Genomic DNA, 22,952 nt, shown 5'->3' with positions numbered 1-22,952 from the left:
GCTGACTAAAGCTATACAGCAGTAGAAATGTGGCCGTATCTAATTACTGTTTACGATTACACATGAAGCTAGAAGAATAGAGGGTGGCAAGAATTGATTAAGAAATGATTGCTATTTCCAATTAGATCACAACAGAAGTGCTAACGTAAAAATCTAACAAAATAGTCTCAAACGTGATGTTGTTTGAAATAACATACGTTTAATGTGTTTCAAAATAAAGATGTTACAAAAACCTCTGTATACGGTGAAAATATCCGGGGTTTGGGGGATTTAGTCACATAGGATAATTTACAACAACTATTTTGCGCAATATTATATGTTAATGGAAGTTAGGCTACATATACTCTTGCTGAGTTCATCCACACGTTTTCATCGAGGAATCCGAAATGCAGTTACAATATGGTATATCGCGCTTATTTGTTCTTTTCTTTCTTGGAATAAAGTCCCAGTTGGCGATCAAAGATTTAAGATTTAAATAGATTTCACTTCAAACATGTGTAAACCATATGACATAATTATGATGGTAGATAAACAAATAAAAAAACATAGCAACATATAAAAATAACAACAGTGAACAAGAGAATATCACTAACACCCATTTATTTTCAACATAATATTTTCATAAAAGATTGATATCTTATAAACATTGATATATCTATATTTATGCTCACAAATTGCTTCTTTATTTTTTTTCTTTTCTTGTTTAAATTCTGATATGACTATCAGGCGAATGGGTTAATATATCCTGCCCATAGCATATCTCAATAACCATTGCACTCTCCCTCAACTTGTTTGAAAAAGCATTAGTTTTCTGTTGGTATTCCGACTCCATCGTCTTTATATATCGTATATATATATCGTATATATATATATATATATATATATATATATATATATATATATATATATATATCGCAGCCTTGCATAATAAATAAATAAACAAACAAAAGTTAAGAACATCACTTAAAAAACAAAACAAAAGCTATTTACCTGGAGTGGAGTTTCGATAAGAGATTGTATAGCCAGTAGCCATGCCTTTAAGATTCACATTCTTATTAATTTATTTACTGCTTGCATATGAAAACAAAAACAAAATATATGACTCAATGAAAAAATAAGAGCCAAGCAGCGGGGGTGCAATCCTTAGTCAGTATTACTCACTCTCGCTAAAGGCTCTTATGTACACTATAGGGTTCTAAATCCAAATTATAAGTGCCAATACTAGCTCCACAATGAAAACAGCGCCTACACTTGGAGGAAAGAAAGTTGTTAAAATATCAAAACTCATCACAAATTCGATCTATGAACTTGCTATGACGTCATCAAAATTTCTGCGAAACATGACAAGCTTCAATCCTAAAAAAAAATAATAATGAAAAAACATTAGATACATACACGGGTTATCCACTCATACAAAGGGTTATTTTGCTTATTGGGAAATAGTTTAAATAATTTGGATACAGTGCACAGCCTACGTTTCTTGCACGTAAACAGACACTGGATACTAGTTGATGCAACTTCTATACAAAAATATTTCTTATGTATTTTTTACTTTTAACTAGAAAGATATACACATACGGAATCTACACTCACAACCATAGCAAACAGGTCAGCACCAGTCTATATCAAGGTATACAGCACATCACATTCTGGGATTTTATTTGTGAGTAAACTAGAATTTTATGACACTTTGCCATTTTTTCAATACAGCTCAACATTTGTTTCGCTAGATTACCTGGAATGCATCACGGGTTGCCGCTAGACCTATACCAGGCGAATAAGGTTGCAGTGCGAGCGTATGGAACACCATTTAAACATTTATCCAATAATTAAATATCTCTAATTCCTTTCCAGATATCTCTAATGATATCTCGAAATCAGTTTCGGATATATTTCAATAACCTTACCCTTCTAGGTATCTTCAATTTATTTCTTAAAAATATGGAGGCTTTAAAATCTTAAATTCAATTTGAGAAATCTTAAATAAAATTCAAGATATCTCAAATTGAATTTAAGATATCTAAAGTAGTTCTTGGCATCTCCAATGTTATTCGAGATATGTGAAATAAATTGCAGATATCTCGAATTAAATTGAAGATATCTTAAATTCTCGAATAAATGTTAATATGGCGTTCCATGGCACACTTGCATAGTTTTTACTCTTTAATTCCATCTCCCTTTCCATTCCATGACACTGGCTAGCATCAGTGCGACAATGGTTTCGGTTCGGTGTCCAAAAAGTGATACATTTTAATTTTATTTTAGTCTTTAATGGCTAGTAACTTACTCGATTGGCCTATGATGTGGCCTGCTGTTAGTGCATATATAACTGGCATTAAACCTAGTCTCGGGACTGTACAGAGTAGTATTGTATGCTTCTTCGTCTCCATAGCAATAAGACCAACACCATACCATCCATTGTAATCGTTGCTAACGTTTTTATATCGCTTAGCACTTGTAACATAACTTTGCGTTCTCTTACAACTTTGAAATATTATATTTCCTTAGCAACAGAAAGTCTAACAGCTGTGTAAATATCTCAAAATAACATATCGCATATATTGCGAGACACGGCAAAGAGAGTGTACACACACAAATTTTGTCTACCAAGTAGAAACCAAACATTGCATATTGCCATAGGAGTTTGCAGAACTGGTAGAAGGTTAACATCATGTTTTAACTTAAAAACATATAGGTGATGATAAGATGAAACTCATTAACATAATCCTTAAGTACGGTATTACTAGAAGCACAGTCACACACTCTTTGTATACAGACTTTAACACACATAACGACATATCCTATTAAATTAGCTTCGTACATGTTTACACCAATCAATGGCCATGACTCATGACTCTTCGCTTACGCATACTGACCGAAACCGCATAGCCGAGATGTCTAGAGTAATTAATGTAAGCCATGATTGAGTTTGAAAGAAAAATGCTAACTGCGTGATAGGATTCAACCTGCAGTATACACTGAACCTTCCGTGCTTATGTAATGTTGACACTTCCCTGACAAGGGTATTCTGAAATGATCATTCCTCATGTTCTTCTGAGGAATGATATCTCAGAAGAACATTCCTCCGACTCTTTAAAACTGGCTACAAAAGAAGTGCAAACTCGATGTTTTTAATATAAATATAATAACTCATTTCGTTATTTCTTATAACTAAGTTAGTTTGTTTTTAGTTTTTTGTTATGCGACACAAACTATACATGCGCATTAACTTACTAGTGTTTTGTGTTTGCTATGTCATTTATATAACTTTATTAAATGCGTCATTGAGCCCGTCCATGTGTTTACAATATAACTTTGCGACATTCTACAAGTACAGTAAAGATGCTGTTCTATATATTTAGTCATATTTAGACAAAATTGATCAGAATTGTTTGATTGAGTTTTTTGTATTTTCATCTATCGAACGCTTTAAATTAACAGTATTGTTGTAATATACTAAACAGTTCGAGATCTTCACATAGTGACGAATTACTTACGTCATAAATAAGGGAGACCAGGATAGTCTTGTTACTTTCAAGTTGGTATCTTAATGGGATGAGTTCTATGTAATCTAGTCTATAATCACCTTGGTTGATTCACATGCAATGTTAATAGGAAAACTTCCACAAAACAATATAGAGCAGCGTTGAAAATTAATAACATACAAACCTACAAATCCTGAACAAAGGTTTCTTCATCATTATTATTATCATTATTATTACACAGTGGCCTTGCTTACTATACATGCCTGTTGTTGATTATTACGAAGGGCAGGTATAGGTTTAAGGTTTCCTGTATTTACATCGATTCTTCAAGCAAGTCCTAACACAATGTTTAGATTGTTTAAAGTAGTTGGATGTGTGGATTTATATGGTTAGGCCTACTGCTATAGTGCTATACTGCGAGTTGAAAAACGGTGCTTCTTTAATGCTTCTATAGAACAGTTCAAAATTAACCACCAAAATAGAACGGGAACAAGCAGACGACATTATGTGAACTGGCATTATACACTCCTAATTATACAGGCCAAGGATGCATGGTGCTAAACAAGGGACTAGTCTGTATAATAGCCCAATGTTCTAAGTGATATCTATTTACCGTAACAAATTACATATAATCGTGTTAATAATTTTAAGAATGATTCAGTCTCCCGCTGTTGCTGCAAGCCAAGCTGATTTTCGTATGATCGTGGTTGACTTTAAAGTATACAACAATCTTCACCACAACAACAAGTAAATTTGGTCACACTATAAATACAAATTATTTTCAGATGCTAGTGATGAATCATAAACATATCGAACACAAAATAGATGTTGAGTTTAGAAATATCATGAATTCATCTAGTATATACAAGATCACAATTTGTATAACATTGTAGAAGGATAAGTATTTTCAGTTGGTTTCTGTTCTAGCCATGTCGATATAGAAACAACCTAGAAACATATTTGAAAGTATTCAAACTCCATTTCTGGTGATTGTATGGAGGACTATATGACGTAAGTCTGCTTGCTAATATCTCGACCGATACTCTACATAGTTAAGCTGTGGTAATGCAGGACTGCAGTGACCAAACTGTGAGTAAAGTTCTTCTATTCGTAGACAGTATACGAATCAATGAATAACTGTGCATTTTGGTAAGCTTTTCTTCAAGTACAGCATCAATTCTTCGGAGGCTCCGGGACAGTTTGTAAGTTCTAGCTCTTCAAGCTGTTTGACCTGGGCTAGTCTAGATAATCCAGCCGTTGTTAGCAACGGACAGCCTAAAAAGAAAGAAAAATAAATAAACCATACTATACTGAACAGAAATGATTAAAATTACAGGGAAGCTGTTAATATTCTTGCCCACAAAATTGGTCAGTTGGTACACCAGTCCATGCACAACCTTCTCATATTATGATACTGGGCATCTATATATTGTCGTTAAAAGTAAAACTCATAATTTAACCAACGGAATCTTAGTAATGTAATTGTTGCTGCGAGACATATTAAATCCATTTACTGATATTAAAAAAAAAAATTCCTGGCATGTTTGTTGGCCACACATAATTTGCACTAGAGACGATACGAGTGTATATATATATACCTGGATTATGATTTCACTGGGGACAATGCAGGGAAGCATTAATTAAATTTGTCATAAATTGTTACAGGCTACATACAAGAATAGTATACTGTGGAATGCGGTGTGATAGTATGGTCTCTGTGATGGTATTCTACACATAACAGTGTATATAACTGCGATGCTTACTCAGGGAACGTGTTAGCCTACGAGAATTGATCATGCAATTGATATCAATAAGTTCGGGGTTTTCATTCAACGATCGATCAAAAGGAACTAGTTTATTTGGTGATAATTTCTGGCAAATCTTGGTTCGTGGGGCAACAAATGTCTGCACAAACATTGTATCGTCAAATAATGAATTTAAATACGTTTCAGTTTACTTCCGACCCCCCTCACTCAAACCCCCCACCCCCTCATCTAAATGATACTCTTCTTATCCGAACTCCCAACGGGTTAAAAAAGCAAACTGGTCTGGAAGGCGACCACAGCTAAATGGGGACCATGGAGAAATAATATAAAAAGGCCAACGAAATATGAAGAATAATCTGACATTTATTTACATCACCTTGATAAACATTAAAAAAAAGCAAAACATGTCACGTGCTTCGCAACCAAACACTTTCTCTCAATTAATGTTGTATACCTGCATGCTCCAATTCAATGCATATGCGATTAACTAAGGTTTTGTATCACGATTCCACATCATTTACCACGATGGCAAAGGTGGCCAGGGTATGGACACTTGGGTTAACAAGGGACCAAGGTTTCTCAAATCAAGCGGTTTCTAAACACCCCGACCCATCCGATCCCATGCTACACGAAATGCGTATACTAATGAAATAAGAAGTTCAGTGCATGGGGAGCCCGTACACCTAAAAAAACACAGAAGCTTGTTCGCGAAGTTTCCATGCAAATGAACATGCTTGAAATGAGGTGTTATCGTTAGTTGCACGGCAAAACACTATCAATCCTGTTAGAGGATTGGGGCGGGGTGGGGAGGGTGTTGGTAAAAGTATGATACACACATATTTGTTTTGCTAATATTGTGAAACCGATGCGATGGTATGAAGTTTGGGCAAATCTTTGACACTGTGTTGAAAAATTTTAACACATTGCTCTTAAACATTATTTTGTAAATACTCAACCAGACAGCCAAATTGTTTTAGAGAAAGGAGTACCTCTTTGTAGTGTTAATGTAATTCAGAACCTTTCTCTATAAATCAGTGTTAAAAGAGATATGGTTAGGCCGTCATGATTTCTATCGGGCAATCCTTGTTAACATATAGGCTTATTCGCAACGAAAGAGGCCCACTTATCTTAATATGAACGGCTTCTGATCTGCTTAAATCCCACTTAAACCATATTGCAAGATTGTTAGGCTACAGATGGCCATGTTGCATTTGTTACATATATTTATAGGCATTGATATACTACCATTTTATCTGATTATATCTTTCATTTCTGTCGATAAATGTTATTGCCTGCATGTGTCATATGCTATAGTGATTTCTATCACTGTCTTGTCGTTCTGTTGATTTTCCGTTGAGCTTTAATTACTAGTTCATTACTCTGGAACAAATCCTTCAGAACGTTCTCTTATTTATATTTTCTCCTATATGAACGTTTTCTGCCTTAAAGGGAGTGAAGACTCGCGCACAAAGAAACGTCTAATGCCGGTAATCTGACCTAGTTTCGAATGAGGTGTAACAGAAGTGTTATAGACACCACCATCGATCCCAGAAAATACACACACAGCTGTCGAAAATTCGACACTAGTGTACAGTCAATACCTACAGCTACGGTCAATACCCACAACACAGTGTACATATAATAGCAGCGATGGACATCTCAGGTCTAGATAAAAGAGAACAAGGTATCACGTTTCATTACTGCATTTTGTTACTGCATTTTCTAGCGACAAGAAAAATACGGCACTTGCAAGCAACAGAAAGTTAGATTTTTCAGGGGGCGACACGCGGTTTGGGGCGAGTCTTCAATGCCTTTAAATAGTGAAATGTGTGGGACGCGAAAGGATCAGAATGTCAGACTTACCTGCCACAGAGAGAATACGAAGACTAGGAACCTGCAGGAGATTTTGTAAACCAAAGTCCTGTACCTGCGAGCACCATCGCAAATAGAGGGCGCGTAGCCGACCTAGGGTGGCAAGGAATCCCACTCCAGTGTCGGTAATTCGAACGCATCTATAATGTAAGACAAGATACACAAAATATACAATTAAAAGGCAATCGTGGCATATTATTACGATCATTTAGTACTATAATTATGGAGTGTTAGCTCAGTGGTTAACGCCGGTGCCTTTCAATCATAAGGTCCCGAGTTCGAGTCACTCCGAAGATTAATGTATGTCGTCCAGTTACAGAGTTGTTGACAATTGACAATTTATAATCATGGACATTAAATAATCTAAGACACTGACTTCGGTCAGCTTGCGGCTTTGATAAGCCAATAATGGCTTCTTCGCGGGTTCCTGCTTGCAGGAGGATCTAAAATACATACATAATCATGACTTTATAATAACTGTTGAATTTTATATAAAATTTGAGGTATATGAAAGTATGTGTTACACATTTGAAAGCATTTTTTTTTTGGTAACTTTTCATTTTGAATTTAAATTCTATAGGGCATTTGCGGTGGGCAGGTAATGAATGTAATATTAATCTGAAAGCAAAAAAAATGTTACACGCTGAAATTTGATAACCCAATTTGCTTGAGATAAAGTTGATTAAATATAACCAATTTTGAGTCTGTCTAAATCTCTATTCTTCCAAAGAGTGCACAATTTAGACCAGGGTTCCCCCAACGAACCCCCTGTGGTTGTCAGAGTTGTCCACGAACCCCAACTTTACGAGACACGATCTGGGTCATTATTATACTATAATACGCATAACAGTGTTTTGTAAAAGATCAAGTTCATAGTGTAATATTGTAATGAAAAAAACAAAAGAGATAAACAAATATTTATTTGGAAACTTGAAGATCAGATCAGCTCTTAATCTTTCACGACGTACTGTCATGCGTACATTAACTTCACCAAAGTCATGCGGCCTGTGTCTGTTTCATAATTCAGTTATTTATCACATGCACGGTACGGTACTACTATGGCAACATATGTGTATGGAACGCGAAAAGAGTTTGTCGATAGGTACGACTTTTGTTCATTACTAAATTATATGATATACCGGTATTAGATTTTAGTTCAACAAAAAGTACTCTAGTTGTGACTTTCATAAACGTCTCACGAACCCTCTGGGATGGACTCACGCAACCCTGGGGATTCATGCACCCCAGTTAGGGAACCCCTGATTTAGACGGTCTGTGATGCCATCCCAGTAAATGTTCTTTAAAAGCGTTACTTTACTTGTAAAATATCTTTGTTGATTCCTTCTTGAAATGCGATACCTTTGTTCTATAAATAAGTGAGCTATATATTATAAAGCAAAACAAAAACATTTTCAGCTGAATTGACGTAATTAGCGTCATACTCTCTTCGGCTGCCAGATGTTTTCACAAAAGAAAAATATATTTGAAAAGGTTTCATATCTTTGTCAACCAAATGCTATGAGGCTATTGAATTTGACCTAGAAAATTTCTAGCATTATTGTTTACATATCAATTTTGCCCACCGGAATAGGCCATTATAATGTCTGAAATCCTACAAGATACTCTAAATATACATTGAAAGACAATGGCTTTGAATAATAAAAACAATTCTTTCCACGTCAAAAGTATCTTGTGTTAATTTCTGTACCTTTGGCATCTTTTGAACTGCATTCAAGTATCATCAAAGTATTACCATTAGGTAATCACTATAGCTTGTTACAAAACAAGGCCCTCTCAGGCTCTCACACGACTTTACAAATTAACCCTGGTCATTGGTAACTTGTCACACCCACACACAAAAGTATGGACAATTCAATCAATCTCTCCTGGGACACCACATCCACGTTTTCCCCCGGGGACTCCCCATAGGATGCATCCACAAACCGGCGCACATAACTATATTTACAAGTTACCTCGCAAGTCCCAAATGATATCATCTGAGTGAAGAGAGGCAATGGAGATAAAGTGCCTTGCCCAAGGACACAACGCAATCATCTGGTCTGGTGACCCAAATGACCTTTGACCTCCACCAAAAACAATAGGGTTCGTGTACTCAATGTGGTACTTCTACACACTAAATATGAAATTGCATGGTCTGACCTTACCTTCTTGGGATATCGTGTTTACAATCTGGGCGTCACTAGCGCACTCACACACACACACGTATATATACACCATCATGAATGTTAAGGTTACGATTATCATCGAAACCAAAAATGATGAACATTTTTTTGTTATTTTCAGAGAATTCAGTGACTAGTATTGCATGCCAATGTGAAATTGGGAATAAATCATTAATGTCAATAATTTGAAGTACCCGTTATTTTGGGCCTACTCATTAACAAACTGGCATTAGAGACAATACATGCTGCCGTGTACAGTTGGGTGGGAGTGAAGATACTGCACTTCTCCAGGTTTTATAATATAAAATATTAAATATAATATCATTCTGGGCAGAGTCTGATAAAATCTAGCTTATAAACTTAACCACTATTACCGTGAACAGCTTGAACTCTCAGAAAGAGTGGTGGGTCGCAAAGTTGTTTGCTTAAACAGTTATAACTTTTATCACGCCTACACGAAAAAATATGTCGTAAACAAAGGGGACGAAATGAGTAGGAGTAAGATCTATTTTGTACCGCTATACATTTAGCTTTACTTTCAAATTGTTGTTTATTTTCATATTTTATGTTGATTTATTTATTTCTTTTATAATACTTGTACATAATGCAAGCAAATACTTGCATCAGATATTATCTGTCACGTGTTCAAGCATAACGGGTATAGTGTATACGTGCATATTTACCACTCTTAAAACTTGCATTAGTTTTTCCACCCACGTATTTTTAATTACGGCTCGACAGCAGGGGTTTTTTAGCCTTGCTCGTGGGCATGGAGAAAGAATAAACAATCGTTGTTTACAATCACGTCAAAAGTATCAAATCGTGATTACATACAACTATGAAACAGTATAATACAGTTGGATTAACGGGTTTAAGGTCGTTGGATAAATTAGATATCGTCCATATCACTAATCCATAACACGCGCACCCAATTGACGCATATAGTTGTAAAAACTATTCATTACTGTTTACTGCCATTGTCTCTTATGAATATTAATGAGGCTTACGATGTACCCTTTTACGTACATTGTAACCTTCAGATATACCCGCCGCGGAATATTCTATTAATACCCCTTTACAAGTCAATGTGTTGCCATATCGGCTTTGTAACTCCTTCGGGTAAAGACTTACACAGTTTCGTAAATGTCAAATTGGGTAGATTGTAGAAGATTCTCTAACACACAATTAAAGGTTAACTACCATATAAACCGTGTTTATACTGTTCAACCAGTAAACACCTTTTTTTCGTAATATATAAGGTCTAGAGTCAGAAGACATTTTGTTTTTTTTTTCCAAATAAGGTTGTAAGACGTCCTTTGTGTGTTAAGTAGTTCCGTATTTGATCTATGGAAACAATACGCATTTTTGTATATAAAACAATGGGCAGTAATGATACATCGATTGGTTTCTTCTTTTTTTAGACGTACGAAGAGAAGGATAACCGCTTGTTAAATCAAATGTTACGAAATTGAACATTATTGACCGTTTATCGGAAGCAAAGGGATAATTATAAATTGCTGGAGAAAATATTTATCACGAATATGAGTTTTCAATTGTTGAAAATGTCAAATCGATAGGTAGTACAGAAGCTAAAATAAAGTTCAGCATTCAGTTGTGTTCTGAATTGGAACTTTAATCGAGAAATGTAGACTATATTAAATCAGCTTTCGTACAACGGAATGCTCGCCATTCCCCACCCCCTACCCGTTGACCGGGGGGGGGGGGTAGGAAGCTTCCAAAAAGTGGAGAGGCACAACATCAGAGGGGCACTTTTCTCATTCCACAACCACTACTCGTTATGCTATAAACCGATACACACCGGCCATATCACTTAAATATATATATGATGTGTTAGTATGCTATCAATACTATTATGGTGCACGTGACTCTATTTAAAATTAACAAAGGCTTAAGATATCCAAAAGACAGTTCTTCATTAAATGGACAAATTTTATTGGCCAGTAGGGCACATTTGCTATTTTGGCAAAGAGTGGGGCCACGTGCCCCACCCCCCCCCCCGGCTCATACCCCCTGCCATGACCGGTGTCCTGATGGAGTCAATCTACAGCACAATGGTCGCTCTGACTGACATCACTATACATTATTGACAAACAGCTACATCCCAAACGCACATAGGGTCCTGAACATAAATGCATATAATTAGTGCTATGACACGCATGGGATCATATATACTGAGAAACTCTCATATTTTGTGGTGAAAATGTTATTCCAAACATTAATTAATTAATTCGTTTACAACATTCAACTTTCATGGGAGTACAAGTTACAAGTTATGTGATACACTCTATGTTTACAATAACTTTATTATAACTGATCATGAACGTTGTCTACATTATTTGAACCAGAGTTAAACCACACAAACCTATGGAAATCTCCCTCTGACGATAGTCTTTGACTGATTATAGGTTTTTCAAATCATATAGGTATTGGAGTATTATAAAATTCAGCATCTAGTTTGTACAAAGTTCAAAAAGAGCTCACCAACGATTACTTGTTTACTCAAAGTTATCAAATTATGCTGATTTCTTTGTTTCTCTATTAGACTATAAATGTAAACTTCCTCAGTAAGTTTATAAAATATAAACATTATAATATAAATATAGTACATTGGTGAGAACGAAAATCATCGTTGAGTTCGTTATCGTCAATGCAAGATAGGTAACATTAAACTCAAAGAATTATGAAATTAAAAATAAGTTCATCAGAAGATAACATTTTTGTGTTAACAAGAGGAATAAGCCAATTTACGTAAAAGCGTGGTATAAAAATAGCTTTCCCCCCCCCCCATTTTTTGTTTTTGTAGGTTTTCATAGCGTAAAAAGTTAAACAAATTAAAATGACATGGTTGTTGTTCCACGCTGGAGGTTTAAGTTTAAATGATTTAGATATATTTTAATAATTTAATATTTTCCCGTCTGTGCCGTCATCTATAAATAAACTACATTTGATTGCTAAACATTTTAGACGTAGCGTTTGAAAAAGAAATAATCCCAAATGTGAAAACAGCCAAGCGTACCGAATTGAAAAAAAAATGAATTTTGCGTAGAAAATTTCATTTGTCGAAATGGTTTTAAGTCGCTCCTTTTTCTCTGTGTTGTACACTAGGGAATGCTTCGAAACCAAGCCGACGCCGATATTGGCGTGTTGTTACTGTCGTCTGTTATTGAAAACATCCGCAATTGTAGAATGAAGTGAAAAGGAGGCGATTGCGAATATTCCCACAAAAAAAAAATAATAACAAGTAATTAAGGCGCGGTATCTGTCGTACAATTCAATAGTATGAAGGTATGAGTCATGTGTTAATTGAAACAGGGTTATTATTTAGTTACACTGAACTAATTTATCCAGATATACAGTTACGTGTCTCAGTCACGTTTACAATCACGTGTCTGTGCTTAATAATCATATTCAGCTGCAGGTTCGTCTTTTATTTTATTTTTGTTTCACCCGACTTAGCCTCCCCCTCATCCTCCTACGTACCAAACGGTGCCGTTATGTTGTTAATCTATAAGATTAGAAATCTTTGATTCTATAACAGGGGCAAGAAATGCCTGTGTGTACATGCATGTGACCGTCCAATTCGGCCATGTTTTGAATCCTTCGACGTCAGTTGTGGCCTCCTTTTCTAGATTATGGTTATGTATCCTTGTATACTTGTTATTGATGCCATCATTAATACTTTCATTAATTCCATCATTAATCCTTTATATAGTCCCTTTATACTGTTCCGGATGCCTCTATACATCAGAAACATATAAAGTTTGATGTGAATTCTTTTCAAGAAAACCAAAACTAATCCTTCGATATGCTATCACACTAGATGATAACGTGCTCAATGTATGCGGAGTTTGTAAACACCCGCTTCAGCAGCATACTATTCAACGGTATACTGCGTATATAGGCCTCACAAAATGCAGTCCAGTATTATTTGCCACCTTTTTAAGCCCACGCATGCACGGCAAGATGCTGTATCGTAGGGAGAATATTCCATGTTCTAATTCCGCTAAGAGATCCTCATTGTCTAAATTTGCCACTGAAGTAATTAGAAGAAACGTGTATAGGATTTTTATTCACCATTGCACTTCTTGTAATTAAAGGTTTCTTCTTTTTTTTCTGGAGTTGCCAGTATGCGTTTGTTTATGATGTAGTTCGTATAACCATCCATAGATTGATTAATGCAGCATTGTGTTGCGGGAATTATCTCATCTATAGGCTATATGGGTTCGAAAACTGCTGCACTTGAGTGGCAAAATGAGTCAAGTTATTTGTATGATAAAAAAGGCCATATTTGTAAGCAGGATAAGGAAGGCCATAATTGTATATATGTATGGTTAGTATATAAGGCCATAGTTGTAAGCATTGCGTTATAAATCGTATTAAACGGGATCAGATACGTTGTATTATTAGTTGTATACGGTTGACAGTAAGGTGGTATAATAAAAATTGTATGTCAAGCGTGCTGTATTTCTGATGGTACCGTTGTAAACCTATATTTGATATCTTTTTATAATATTAATTATTTTAATGTTAGCTTGTAACTAATTGCTTCGTATTTATTAACATATATTTTTTTTACAAAAATATTCTTTCTCACAATTCGTTTTCTTGTTTATATTGTTAAAGCAGGGACCTGATATCGTATATTCTAGGAGCCCCTTCGTTAAAGTGTGTTTTGTATAGACATGATGTGGATACATCATGGTCTTAACTTCTTGTTTCACAAAGTTAAGAAGAAATCCTGAAAAAGGTTGTTCATCTTTGAAATAAATAGAACCTTATAAAAAATATCAATAAATAAAAAATAGCTTTAATCTGGGTTGAAATGTATATCTCTTATATAAAGGTTAATCTTAATATCATGTTGTAAAATCTTGTGTTCGTATGTCATCATGCAGAGGAAAATATAAACGGCTCAGTCGCTATTGGTTACTTACTGTATGGGCTTGTGTTTGCTTTCATTTGAGTAAACAAAGTAATTTGATATAATCAAATTCTTTAATAGCATTTACACAGAGGATACTGTATGCATATATATTTAGCTGGCTATTGACTTACCTACTGTTTAATCTAAAGTAAGAGAGAGGAAGTGACCTACATTGACGATACCGATACAGCCCCGGGGAGGATAAGATGATAGCCATCTTTGCGAACTCAGCCTCAATCGCGACAGTCCCAGGCCATTAACTATAGGTGACTTGGATCGGCATTGTGTGGAGATGATTAATGTTCATCGCCTACACACAAGTTTGACGTCACTTCTGCTGAAAGCTTACGTAGGAACCTGCCGTATATATATACTTCAACAACCCAAGCATGAGTATAGGTTTGCTGGATACATGCCAGTCGTGGTTTGACTAATCAAATAAAGACAAGCATATAAAGGACTTGATGATAACATGTCAGTGATACTCTCTGTATGTAGCAGTGCTTCGAGGAGTCTTCATTCCAGACGATTTAGTAATAATATATTATACACGGCATGCGTGATGCTGTCTTCAGTAGACAGACGCTATACATAGCAGCTCTCTTGTCTCACGTAGAAAATATGTCTGAATATATTAAATTACAACTCCTCTGTGTATATCAAAACAAAATAGTTGGATGGAGTGGAAACGTACCGCATTGCTTCTAGTTATAAAATAGTCAAATGTGATTTATGTATTAATATTATTAATATAATTGTGAATATCCGCCGTACGTGGTTTCGATTGCATTAGTGCTACTATGGCTTTACGATATAAAATACAAACATATCACGATTAAAACTTTGAAGGGGATTAATTCTTTATATATATATATATATATATATATATATATATATATATATATATATATATATATATATATATATATATATATATATATATATATATATATATGAGCCTTGTCTTATAAGTAAATATTTTAGTTGGGTTTATGGCTCCTTTAATGATATGAGACGCAATATTTCATGATTAGATTAAAGGGCTAAAAGCTCACTGATCTGGATGATTGGAATGATAACCCCATAAACCTCCCAGTTAGATATAGAGGCATCGAATAATGAGTAATAAATTTATATAGCAAACACATTAACGTGTCAATAATTATCCCCTTTCACGTCATTCTATGTTAAGAACACATTAAATGAATCGTTCGGAAGTTATTAATTAACCACGATGTTCCAAACTGCTCGGAAGGTCATCTCTTGACAAGAAGAATATACAGCTATAGCACAAAACTGTATTATCATTATATCTCATTAATTATCTACTTTACAGACTTTATGATAGTTGTGTGAATTTTGTGTGTGTGTGTGTGGGGGTGGGAAGGGTGGGGTGGGGTTGTGCTGAACTAAGTATACTGAACAGTAAACCTTCAGTCGTAGTGTACAGTATACTGAATTCTTTCATATTGAAGATGTGACAGTTCAAATTACCTTAATCTCCTTTCATGAATGTGCTCTGATGCATGAAGTACAGTGTAGTGAACTCCTTTATTCGGATATTGTATCCCGTCATAAATCACCCCTTCCCCACCCCACTACACCCCACGTATTCTCCCCTCAACTTACGTCTGCCACGTTTACATCACATAGTAGGTATAGTCCATGTGTTTTCGTGTCTAGCTTATGTTCTGTTAACCCTGTTCCCTATTCCTTAAGAGGGTGTGAAGACTCGCGCAAAAAGAAACGTCTTATGCCGGTAATCTGACCTAGTTTCGAATGAGGTGTAACAGAAATTGTTAGACACTACCATCGATCCCAGAAAATACGCACACAGCTTGCTACCTTCGGTAATTAGACACTAGTGTACAGTCAGTACATACAGCTATCACATTTCATTACTGTTTGCATTTTGTAGCGACAAACAGAAAACTTCCCTTGCAAGCAACGGAAAGTTAACTTTTTCAGAACGCGGCTCGCAGTTTGGGGCGAGTCTTCAATGCCTTTAATTCAAGAAATTACTTCCCTATAATCTAGAAATCCTACGACGTGTCCTTGTGCCTTGTTCGGAGGAATTCTAATCATTGGTTTGCATGGTATTTCAGGGTAATATTAATTAATGCGGTTCGAGCTATACTCACCTATCCAAGGTCAATTCCTCCAGCTTTGAGAGATCACACGCCACATACTCCAGAGCTGCATCAGTGATTCGTGGACACCATGATAAGTCCAGACTGACTAGCTTACCCATATTAGCTGCAATCATTTCAACGCCTTCATCCGTGATCTTACTGCATCCCGAGAGAGACAGTGTAGTTAACTGTGGCAGACAGTGAACAAGGTTAACCACTGCTTGATTGGTCAACTCCCAACATGACTTTAATCTCAAAACCGAAAGGGAACCACCACGAAGCGCCACCAGACATCCCAAGACGCCGTCGGTGACATGGTACGCTTGGAAATTCAATTCCTGGAGGTTTGGTAACCGCTGTGCAATTGCTGCCACGCTTTCGTCTGCTACATTTATGCAGTCACTTATACTGAGAGATACAAGTCGGGGTTGAAGACTTGCCCAGAGTCCAGCCTCGGTGAAGTCGTTACAACCGCTTAGCTCAAGAGAAGATACAGCCCCTAATTGTTCGAGCATGACTTCCAACCCAGCGTCGGTAACTGTTGAGCGCCGCAGTGATATAGCCTTCAATGTTCTTTTGGTCTTTGGACAATGGTCAATGAATTCACAGATGTCCATATCGGAGACACTCACCAGACAAACGGATTCAAATTCTCTGAGTTCAAAGGTGGTCAGAGATGTAAATTCTTTACTTCCATCAATGCCATCCTCGTACAAGTCTCTCTTATGAAGTATCGGCGCCACACTTCTCCAGAAGCATGGCTGGTTGAGAATTGTCCGCCATTGTTTACACACTAAAGTTAACAAGCTTCTCGCAGGGACGGAAAAATGATGAAACATAAGAATTAAGAAATCCTCCTCCTCGAGGAGTTCGTTAAAACTTTGAGCTTTGAAGAGTTTTCGAGAGTCGCATTTCTTGTTAGTCTCTGTCGTACCGTTTGCTATACTCTTACCGTTACTCACTATGCTGTTACTGTTGTCTGTTGCTTTCTCTGACGTCACAGTTTGGTCCACTTCGATCATTTTTGGTAATAAGGCGTCCTTGAGTTCCTGTAGGCAGTTGTGATTAGGATCGGACAACTGCCTGGCCGGTTTGGCGGGTGAGTTAGACGAAAGGTAATTCCCTCCACTTATTTGATCGTTGACCGTGTTAGCGACACTCATTGTGCCGGTAACTGTCTGAGTGGCCGCCATATCAGCTTTCAGCTTATTCAATTGCAAACATCCTGTCAAACGCTTCCGAAATATGTAATTAATCAGTACACGCTAAGGGCTTCTGTGGACACAAAACCATGCTATCGTTGTTGCGTTTTAGTTGTCTCGGTTTCAGTGTTGTGTTTTCCGGGATCTGATTTCTTCGAGATGACGTATGGATGGATACAAGCTCATTAGCGTTGTATAGTAACGACTGCAAAACTCGGCAACGGATTAAGATGATTCTAGAAAATATGAAAGCAGACCAGAAAACGATATTAAGCGCTGCAGGAAAAAAACAAAAAATAAATGTTAAGACTGACATTCTTATTCTGACGTAACTTCATTTGAGAAATCCGAGTCGCTTTTGTCTCTATTTGACATTACAAATAATCTTTCGATATAACACTTCAGGCTAAATATTGTATAACACGCAGTAGCAAGACTTGGAACATCCTAACTAACAAAGCAAATGATAACAAATTCTTAACATAAGTCAGTCACCTGAAATGACTTTCGTCGGTGTTAAGTTACGCATTGTGCGCATACACTTCAGAACGACTGCATATTCACGTCACATGCAAGAAACTTATTAACATGTATGTTGTTCTTCAGCCAACAACTAATTGATACTTTGGACGAGACGAAAACATCATAGAGTTGACAAAGAAAGTTGTTACTATAATAGTCATTATTTTGAGCGAGATGTGTAACGGTCATATAAATAACCAACTAGTTTACACCAAATTCTCATTTATTATCGATAGCTGGCTTTACCACATGAAATCGTAGCCTTGTTATCAATTAACTTTCAATAAGGCCAATTTCAAACACCAATTTTGTTTAAAGTTACACAAGGCTGTACAAAATTGTAGTTTATAACGACAGAAGCGACGAGAAAACAACTTTTGAAAAATGTGTTCGTGTGACAGCTTGCTGAGTTTTCCTCATGCAATAAAATGAAATTACGAAACGGAAGCAGTTAAGTTATTCAATTTAAGTGATGTGTAAATTCTCATATTAATGCTGGGAGCATTGCTATCGGCAAGGTTACATTGGGGAATTTATCCTCGTATAATCGTTTGAAGATAGCGCGAAATAAAGCAATACATGGCTAGTGACGTTTGTCATACTTTCAACGTGTGACCTTATATATGCTGTAAAGTTCCTTGTGTATTGCAGACTGCCAAAATGGTCTTAACTCTCATTATACAACACTGTGTGGGAAGTGATAACTTTAACTATACATGTATTGAACAAATACAAAACATGAAAACATTAATGATCATATCGCAAATTAGTTATTGGTATATTCTTATCAAAAAATAAGTTACAGAATAGGCCTATACCGAATTCTGAAATTCTACTTTCTGAAAACGTTTCGACTATATAAGGTTTAAAAAACACATTGCAACATACAGAAGCTGCAATAAATGCAATTACCGGGATGGAGTCCTTCACTTCGTGAACGAATGTACAATACGAATAAGTCTTTACGAGCAAGGTTAGTACGTATTACGCACAGCTCACGTATATACGAAGCCTAAACAATTCATTCACACGCAAACGCACTGATCCCTTGTATAGCCTATACCTGTATATTCAAATACCTCAGCTTACTTCCCATAGACCTACACTGAAATAAGTTCAGTCTCGTTCATAGTGACGCAGAAGTGATCTTTACCCTGTCTGTAACTACGGATGACGTCAGACCGTGATTAAATGCATATAGCGTCTCATTCAAAATTCAAAATCTTTGCTCTTCTGCTGTGACAAACAGATTGATAGCTTCCTTTTTCTTAGAAAATGAAAGCGTTTCAGAAGAGGATTTTCGAATGAGGTTGAAGAAAAGTTGTTTCATTTGCTATATATATTTATATATATATATATATATATATATATATATATATATATATATTTATATATAGATATATATATATATATTATTATTATATATATTTTAACTAAAAAAATTCTATATCTATACCATATATACTATATATAGATAGTGCCTATGTATATATATATATATATATATATATATATATATATATATATATATATATATATATATATATATATATATTAATACAACAGATTTTGGATTTAAGTAGATTCCAGTTCATTCATGTGTTAACCATATGACATAATTATAATGGTAGATAAAAAACACATGAAAACACCGACCTAAAATTAACTAATGCTTTTATAAACAAATACTATATCTACTCTAAAGTTTATTATAGCGGTATTCCCAGCGTTATAGGAACACCCACACGCTAAGTCTCATGTAGCATGATAGTAGTATATATATATACAGTTACCAATATTCATTGATTCCACTTAATAAGTTACACTGTCTGATTTTTAGTGATTGGTCAATCGATGACCATATGTATTGAACGCAGTGACTATACAGTACACATACTGACCAAGTGGGTGGTATTGGTCAATTGATGCATATACTACATGTACTGACTGGATTGACTACGGGAATCATAACTGAAGATTAATATATATATATATATATATATATTTATATCATATATATAAACATTGTTCACAAATGATTACTTTACTTGAGATATAGCCTAACAGTGATACAGTGAAATAACAATAAAACATTTAACAAAAGACATGTGGTGTAACACTGTTATGTAGCATACATCTTAATGAGATGGACATTGTCGACAATGTTAGTAAAGATAATTGGTTAGCATTATTACTTTAAGGCAAATGTCATTCGGTAGGAGAGCTGAAACAGTTTAAATGTAAATATTCATACAAACATAAATTCATATAGTCGTACGTTATCGTCAAGGAGATCGGTAGCCTGTGTAAAGATATTGCTACTCATAATAGGTATACAGTTTTATACAGCTTGGTGGGTGTAGGATGAATCCATTTGCCTGAATAGGCCTCCGTCTGATATAGGTAACAGCACTAAAAGGTTGTAAGGTAAATTATCATCGAGTAGTTTCAACATTGAATTTACAAGAAGTGTGTATGAATGCCTGTTGTCAACATTATTCTCTAAGAAAGTATAAAATAACCGAAGAACCTTACCTGAGGCTATTCCTTCATTTATTCCATTGTAAAATTATACACACACAATTTAATTGTTAAATATAAAAAGTGTATATATATATATATATATATATATATATATATATATATATATATATATGTATATGTATATATATATATATATTATATATTTATATATACATATATATATATATATATATATATATATATATATATATATATATACTTTTTATTATTTAAATAATAAGGCTTTGTCAACAAGCAAACATCTCACTGCCAATTTGATGATTTTCTTGAAAAAAATATATATAAATTACATGTTTACCACAATGTTCCCACGATATCAAAACCGTGCGTGAATTTCACTCAATCTTCGTATCCTTATATAGAAATGGTGACATCTTTGAATTCCTTGTGGCGTGATTATTCCATCTTCTCCACCAATATAATACTTCAATGCAAACACAATAACATCCTCTTTGACACCATGGCTTTATCCGCCCTTCCTCATGTAAATGTCACACGAAAATCCACGTAGATGTAAATGCACAACTAGGCAGCTTTCGTAAGTGAAAAAAGCGTTAGCATCCACGTTATGTTTTATAAATGCGATTCTTTCTTAGTCCAAGTAGGTGCGTCATTGTTCAAAATGTGTGTGGATATTACTCGGCGTAATGAAGGTGAAAACCGAATATACGGAAGCTCATAAAAGACGTTAACACATTCAGCGTCCACGACATTATCGTCGACCGGAAGCTAAGAAGAGACAATGTTAGCGAGCAACAATATTAGTTGTACTTGTCGTTTTTACGAATGAATGATTCAACTAATGAGGTCTAATTTTGTGGATTTATAAAGTAGAACACACTAATAATCAAGGTATGTTTTAAGTTAATAAAACGAATCAACCAGCGAGACGAGACGGATTGACATCTTTAAGTAGTGAATTGAACAAAAATAAAACAAAGGTTAAAAAAGGCATTCAACTATTGCTCAGTTTACGTCTTCTTTTTATCTTTCGGCTTCATTTCCTTTTGGGTTTGGTGCAATATGAACGCCCAAATATAGAATACTGGCGTTCCAAGATAATTCAAAACATATGTAATTTTTTCTCGGAATATGAAATATTCTTTATTTCTGTTTAAACCGACGAGGATTTTTGTTATGCTTGGTTAGGTGCTACTTATTTAGCCGGGACTTATACAAATATCACATATAAAATGGAAGGTCTAAGTAAATTCTATCCGTCAAATGAGTGTAATTGTATGAAGCGGATATATGTTAGCCAAAACATGGCGCACCTTATCACAATTGTTTTCGCATTGTCCCCTTTGGGGCAGTTTCTAGATTAAATTATTCGCAGGAACTTCACCAAACCTCCCGACCCGCACAGCCCGCCGATCAATACTACAGCATGCCCCTCTCCATCTTTCTGGATAATCATTGTACATATACATGCGTGTGTTTGCAATGGATTCACACTGTCAAACAGACTGATAAATGTTTCTCCACTATCGAACATTCTTGAGCTTATAGATCGCATGATCCTAACTTTCAAAACAATTAGTTAATTATTACGGCCACTCAGCTGATGTTCATTCATCCTGTCAGCCAATAAGCAGGAAAATACCGTTATTCTTTTCCTCGACAATAAATGATCGCATATTGTTAACACTGTAAAATTAAACAGGTGATGACGCACCGACAATGAAAGTCACCACAAGGCCACCGTAGGAAAATAATGAGCATCGACGTTACACATTATATCAATGCAACCACGAAAAGGAAATTATTGACGTCACCGGGGAGACGGCTTGACGTAAGTATTGAGAATATGAGATAATTTCATCGATTCCTACGGTTATTTACTTGGTGCTGATAGCACTCTGCAGAGTGATGGGAATAAAAATAAGGGCTTCTAACAAAAAAATACCGCCGTTATTAAAATTACTTAAGAATAAAAGGCTTGGAAGAAAAAAGAAAGAAATAAGAAAGGATTGTACAAAGTCAACATAAGACAAGAAATATTGCAGGGTGGATGATTAACTAGGAAAATTAAAAAAAAAGATTTGAGTTTACTGATTGGAGGTAACAATTATTAATTGGAAAGTCGGTTGTATGCATATATTTCAATTGACTGGGCAAGCGCTATAAAATGCGGTGGATCAGCCAATTTCAATTGACTGCTTCTAATGTGTCAAAGAGTTATAAAGTTTCTGAAACTCGATATGGCCATGCAGGCGCGGCGGAACGGAAAAATTATTGGGGGGGCTAATGGAGACTATCTAAGCGGAGCGCCACCATCGGTTGGCGCGGAGCGTACAAGAA

At 35.5% G+C, this 22,952-nt stretch overlaps 1 protein-coding gene across 1 annotated transcript; it reads right to left on the bottom strand.

Moving 5' to 3' along the window:
* Positions 1-583: 583 nt before the first annotated feature.
* On the bottom strand, positions 584-21,541 carry LOC139960006 (uncharacterized). Its single transcript, XM_071958003.1, has 4 exons — positions 20,950-21,541; positions 16,393-17,821; positions 7,115-7,263; positions 584-4,760 (listed from the first exon to the last, which is right to left on the bottom strand). The coding sequence occupies exons 2-4, from the start codon at positions 17,574-17,576 to the stop codon at positions 4,612-4,614; spliced, it is 1,482 nt and encodes a 493-aa protein (XP_071814104.1). The 5' UTR covers positions 17,577-17,821; positions 20,950-21,541; the 3' UTR covers positions 584-4,611.
* Positions 21,542-22,952: the final 1,411 nt, after the last annotated feature.

This window comes from Apostichopus japonicus, chromosome 19 (genome assembly GCF_037975245.1).
Source record: "Apostichopus japonicus isolate 1M-3 chromosome 19, ASM3797524v1, whole genome shotgun sequence".
Classification (NCBI taxonomy): Eukaryota; Metazoa; Echinodermata; class Holothuroidea; order Aspidochirotida; family Stichopodidae; genus Apostichopus; species Apostichopus japonicus.
This window is presented reverse-complemented; position numbering and strand designations above follow the sequence as displayed.

What these genes read in the sequence shown, in the direction of transcription:
- LOC139960006 (XM_071958003.1), bottom strand. Translation starts at nt 17,576, where the DNA reads ATGGCGGCCACTCAGACAGTTACCGGCACAATGAGTGTCGCTAACACG. An exon ending in GAGGAATTGACCTTGGATAG is followed by an intron (nt 7,264 to 16,392) that starts GTGAGTATAGCT and finishes CTTACATTATAG; the next exon opens with ATGCGTTCGAATTACCGACA. An exon ending in TCGTATTCTCTCTGTGGCAG is followed by an intron (nt 4,761 to 7,114) that starts GTAAGTCTGACA and finishes CTTTCTTTTTAG; the next exon opens with GCTGTCCGTTGCTAACAACG.